Source organism: Citrus clementina, unplaced genomic scaffold, assembly GCF_000493195.1.
Source record: "Citrus clementina cultivar Clemenules unplaced genomic scaffold, Citrus_clementina_v1.0 scaffold_1, whole genome shotgun sequence".
Lineage (NCBI taxonomy): Eukaryota > Viridiplantae > Streptophyta > Magnoliopsida > Sapindales > Rutaceae > Citrus > Citrus x clementina.
This window is the reverse complement of record NW_006263303.1, coordinates 5,194,085-5,199,322: the sequence shown is the minus strand read 5'-3', so window position 1 is coordinate 5,199,322 and position 5,238 is coordinate 5,194,085. Positions and strand designations below refer to the sequence as shown.

Genomic DNA, 5,238 nt, shown 5'->3' with positions numbered 1-5,238 from the left:
ACTAAAGGTCATTTGAAAGCACGTGCACTTAACCATATGTTCAAAGCCAATTTCAAGAAATTTGATGTAATTTTATTAAGTTACAAAATTATTCTTGATCGTAACAGTCAAACAAACTAAACATTTGGTCCGGGGGAGATCGGTATAAAGTTAGACATAAAATATATCTATGTGTGGATTAGAGATAGTTAAGGGGAGGTAAGTGAAAATCACCCAAAAATTTACCACACGGGTCTATTTTATTCACCTAATAACTACTAACAATTTTTGTAGCAACAATAATGGGGGGAAGGCGCAAAAAGTCAAAAGGCAACCAAAAAGGAAAACAAAATAACAAGAAGGGCAAATACGTAAATAAGAGGAGAAACGTTCGGGAAATGGAAATTTAAACGCGAGGCGGGAGGGACAGGTGGCTGCTATATAAAGTAGTCTCTGCCTCTCTGGAAGCCAGTCACCCACTAAACCGCTGGCCCCAAATCTTTTCTCTTTCTCTTCCCTAGAAACTGTCTCAGTTTTTTTTTTTCTCTCTCTCTCTACTTTTTTGTTTTTCTCTTTAATTCGATTTTTTCAAAGCGAAACTTAACAAAATAATGTTTAAAAAAAAGAGATGAAAGTTCTACTCAAACGAAAAAGGTAGCGAGAGAGAGATCGTAAACCCTAGAAGTTAGTGAGAAGCATCCGCATTTGCATTCGCTCGCAGATCCAAATTGAAGAAGCAAATGAGCTTTTATCATCTTTGTTTATTCTTTTTTCACAGTTTTGTGTAATTTTTGGTGGCCGGATTTTCTTCGCTATTTTGTTACTCGTAAAATTAAGGTACGGAGCTGAACAGCTGGTTCCATCTTCTGGTCTGATCTATCTGTTTTGATTGGCTTTGTTTGTTTTCCGGGAAACGAGGTCGCTTTCCACTTTGTTGTTTGTGTCTTTGCTTCTAGAAGCTTTTAGAGATCTGGAAACGTCCGTTGCGTTATCATAACAACATAATGCAGCTCTAATTTCTTTCTTAATTTTTATTTTTTTGTTTGTTGTAATTGTGTTGGCGATGGACTTCTTTAAGAGGATCGTTAGTGTTGGCGATTTCTCAGTTAGATCTGTTTTGATTAGTAATTTTTTTTTCTGAGTTTTAATTGTTTGTTATAGATTTATTGGTAATTGTTGATTTCATCGTTTTATATCGCATCATTTTACGTGAGGTTAATTAATGTCTCTAGAAAGGTTGCTCATTCTTTGTTACTGTGTTTTCGTGATAAGGAAATTTTAACTACTTTGCTGCAATTTTGTTTTTTCTAACTGAATTGAGGAATGGAATTTTTTTTTAAAATTTTATTATTATGGAATGAAATCGTTTTTAAAATAATTTGTAAATGAAGATTTGCAAAATTGGGAATTTCCATCATTATTTCTTTATAGTGAAATTTTCGTCTGTGCAATGTTAAACAGAAAAAAAATTCATGAAGGAAATTAGTACTTAGTTTTGCTGTGAATGTGTTCATGGTCTTCTCTTAATGTTTCTAATGTTTGATGTATGATTATTTATCAATACATATTATCTATGTAACATGTTTGCATGCCTTGTGTTCTAATAATTTTTCTCTATGTGGTACACAGGATTACTAGGGCCCTGATCTGTGGTTTACTCTACGGTTCAAGATGGTTGCTACTGCCGCAGCTTCTGCGTTCTTCCCAGTTTCCTCACCATCTGGGGATTCTGTTGCAAAGACCAAAAATCTCGGATCTGCTAATCTGGGAGGTATTAAGTCAAAATCCTCTTCTGGGAGTTTGCAGGTTAAGGCTAATGCGCAAGCACCTTCCAAGATAAATGGTACTTCAGTTGGTTTGACAACACCAGCAGAAAGTTTGAAGAATGGTGATATCTCCACGTCATCACCTCCTCCTAGGACTTTTATTAACCAGTTACCTGACTGGAGTATGCTTCTTGCTGCTATAACAACAATCTTCTTGGCAGCAGAGAAGCAGTGGATGATGCTTGATTGGAAACCAAGGCGATCTGACATGCTTGTGGACCCATTTGGGATTGGGAAAATAGTTCAGGATGGTTTCATTTTCCGGCAAAATTTCTCAATTAGATCATATGAGATAGGTGCTGATGGTACTGCATCTATAGAGACATTAATGAATCATTTACAGGTAAATGATAGTCTGTTATTTTGGCATGATGTGAAGTAGCTAATTTTTTGTACGTACTGTGGTCTTTCCAGTTGCATAATTCTTTTTGTATTTACATCTGCGACAGGAAACAGCGCTTAATCATGTTATGACTGCTGGTCTTCTAGATGCTGGCTTTGGTGCAACCCCAGCGATGGCTAAAAAGAACCTGATATGGGTGGTTACTCGGATGCAGGTTGTTGTAGACCGCTATCCCACTTGGTAAGCCTCAATTTAACCCAAATATGTTAAAATTCTTGGAACAATTCATTGAGAATCGACAACCTCATCATTTAATCGTGTGATTTACTGGTTTGCATTTGCCTATAATGATATGGTTTGAATGGTGGTTCTTATTGTGTGAAATTGATGAGACTTACCTTGGTGCAAAGAATTGACTTGGTTATTAAGTTGCATCTGCAATTTTTTTGTACAATATTGCAGAAGTTGGCCCATGGATATATCCAGAGGCCTATGTCTATATGTTAGCTGTTATTGCAATTATGTATTTCCTACCATGGAATAAGTAGTTTTGAAGGTTGCTACTATACAGTGATCAAGTGCTACATCTTAAGAATTAAGGGAGTTTTTTTTTTTAACCTTTTACTTTTGGACTATATATTTGGAAGTCGAAGACGAGTTGCTCAATGCTTAGGAGTTCTATTGTAATAGTCTATATTAGATGAGGTTGAAAAAGGTCTGTTTTATGATAACTGTATGTCTTAGTTTTGTGGAGCTTCATGATATATGTGATGAGGCTAGAAAGGCTTAATCTTGTAATTCTATTTTTTCTTCATCCACCCAAGTTTTCTGTCCCCATTTGGAATATTGGGATCTTTGGATTTTGGGTTATTGAATATATATATATTTTTTATTTGTGTTGGTGTTCTTGGTATATTACTTCTGCCGGACAGTTCTTCGTTGTTGTGCATTTGAATGATGATATCACTTAAATGAAGAAGAAAAGAAAGAAGAAGATAATTGAAGACTAAATGACTGATTTACGTCTATCTTACAGGAATGATGTTGTAAATGTAGAAACTTGGGTTAGTGCATCTGGAAAAAATGGTATGCGGCGTGATTGGCTCATTCGCAATGCTAAGACAGGTGAAACATTAACAAGAGCAACCAGGTGGGGAATTTTTTGGTTAAGTTTTATTTCTAGTGTTTTGTGTTCCTTTTTCTGATATCCTCTTTATAAGAAGGTTGCTGGTTACTGAAATCATTATTTTATGTATTTTATATAGTTTATGGGTTCCAAGGAAGGTAGCATGAATAATTTGGGTTGTTTGTATTATTAATCTCTCAAGACAGATACCAGAAATGTCTTTAATAGTATTTTTGTTTAAAAATTTGCTTTTCTTACAAATTTTGTTAGCTGCTGCATATGTTAATGCAAATATTTACATCGTAATGGGAAGTTGTGATTTATTTTTTATTTTTGTTGGAGTTGATGATTGTAATTTATAGTTTTTATGTTTGATTTCTGCAGTCTGTGGGTAATGATGAATAAACTGACTAGGAGGTTGTCCAAAATGCCCGATGAAGTTCGTCAGGAAATTGAACCGTATTTTCTGAATTCTGACCCTGTTGTCGATGAGGATAGCAGGAAATTACCAAAACTTGGCGACAGTACTGCAGATTATGTTCGTAGAGGTTTAACTGTAAGTGAGATTTTTTTTTTAATGGTAATAGTAATTTTTTTGTTGCTTTATTGTGATATATCTTGTTCTTTCTTGTTCTTTTCAAAACTTTGCAGCCTAGGTGGAGTGATTTAGATGTCAACCAGCATGTCAATAATGTGAAGTACATTGGCTGGATCCTAGAGGTAGATTTTCTATTCAGTTTATACTTGGTTTTCTAAAAATCCCTTATTCCAAAAGCCCTAGTATGCATACAACTAGGACAAAATAAAACCTGCTCTCTTCTCTCTCTGGAACCTCTAGCTTGTGTAAGTCAGGGCATCACAAGCAGTCTTTTTCCTGATTTGATTGAATGTGTCAAGTTTCAATTTTTTCAATCGGTAGGAATAGAGGCCAAGGACACCGTTAATCGTCAAATGGCATGTCTCTCTGACCGGCACGGTTAAGTTTAAATTTTCACAAGCCTTGGTAGTGTTCATATGTTATGCTTGACAATTGACTTGATAAGTCAAACATAATGCGTTTCAGAGCTGAAGCCTAAATTTTAGATTATTTCTTATCCGGCAGAATGAATTATGCTATATCAGGCTGTTTTTTGTTCCATTATGTTTTCCCTCGTCTTTTTTATCTCCTGTCTGATAGTTACTTTGTGCTTGTTGCAGAGTGCTCCTCAGCAGATCTTGGAGAGTCATCAGCTGGCATCTGTGACCCTGGAGTATAGGAGGGAGTGCGGAAGGGACAGTGTGTTGCAGTCCCTGACTGCTGTCTCAGACAAGGACATTGGCAATTTGGTGAACTTGGGCAGTGTGGAGTGCCAGCACTTGCTCCGACTAGAGGAAGGTGCTGAAGTTTTGAGAGCAAGGACTGAATGGAGGCCAAAGGATGCCCACAACTTTGGGAATGTTGGTCCAATCCCTGCAGAAAGCACTTAAAACCCAAGTTTCTCGGAGATGCGGTGGTCGCGCTGCCGTGTGTCACATTGCTCGTGTAGAATGCTGTGTGCTCTTGGATCTATATATGTTCGCTTATATATTTAAAAATATATATCTATATACACATATCTTATTCATCTTCTTTCTTTAAAAAAAAAAAAAAGGTTGTAAGTTTCATTGTAATTAGCGTTTGCTGCGCTGTGTTTCTCGCTCCCTGCATTGCCGAATCAATTAGCTAGCTGCTGAGGATGACTGAGTTTGTATAGAGGGACAAGATTCACTTATGCTTTGCCTAACATTTTCGGTTGGTGGTGGTACCCTCATGTTACCTTGACCTTTAGATGGACAGGACGTGTATATTTTTTGGTTTGGTTTTAGGGTTCTAGTTAGAATCGAGGAGAGTTAGGCAACCGAATTTGTGTTTCGACTTTGCCAATAATAATTATTTTTTCATCAGCCAGCTTGTATGCCTAGCATGCCAGCCTCTTGACACGTGA

General features: G+C 36.6%; 1 protein-coding gene across 1 annotated transcript; it reads left to right on the top strand.

The window, feature by feature from the left end:
• The first annotated feature begins 477 nt into the window (after positions 1 to 477).
• Positions 478 to 5,238, top strand: LOC18055647 (palmitoyl-acyl carrier protein thioesterase, chloroplastic). Its single transcript, XM_006450989.2, has 7 exons — positions 478 to 816; positions 1,609 to 2,148; positions 2,255 to 2,388; positions 3,185 to 3,298; positions 3,659 to 3,830; positions 3,926 to 3,994; positions 4,472 to 5,238. Exons 2-7 carry the CDS (start codon positions 1,651 to 1,653, stop codon positions 4,739 to 4,741), a joined length of 1,257 nt encoding a protein of 418 aa, XP_006451052.1. The 5' UTR covers positions 478 to 816; positions 1,609 to 1,650; the 3' UTR covers positions 4,742 to 5,238.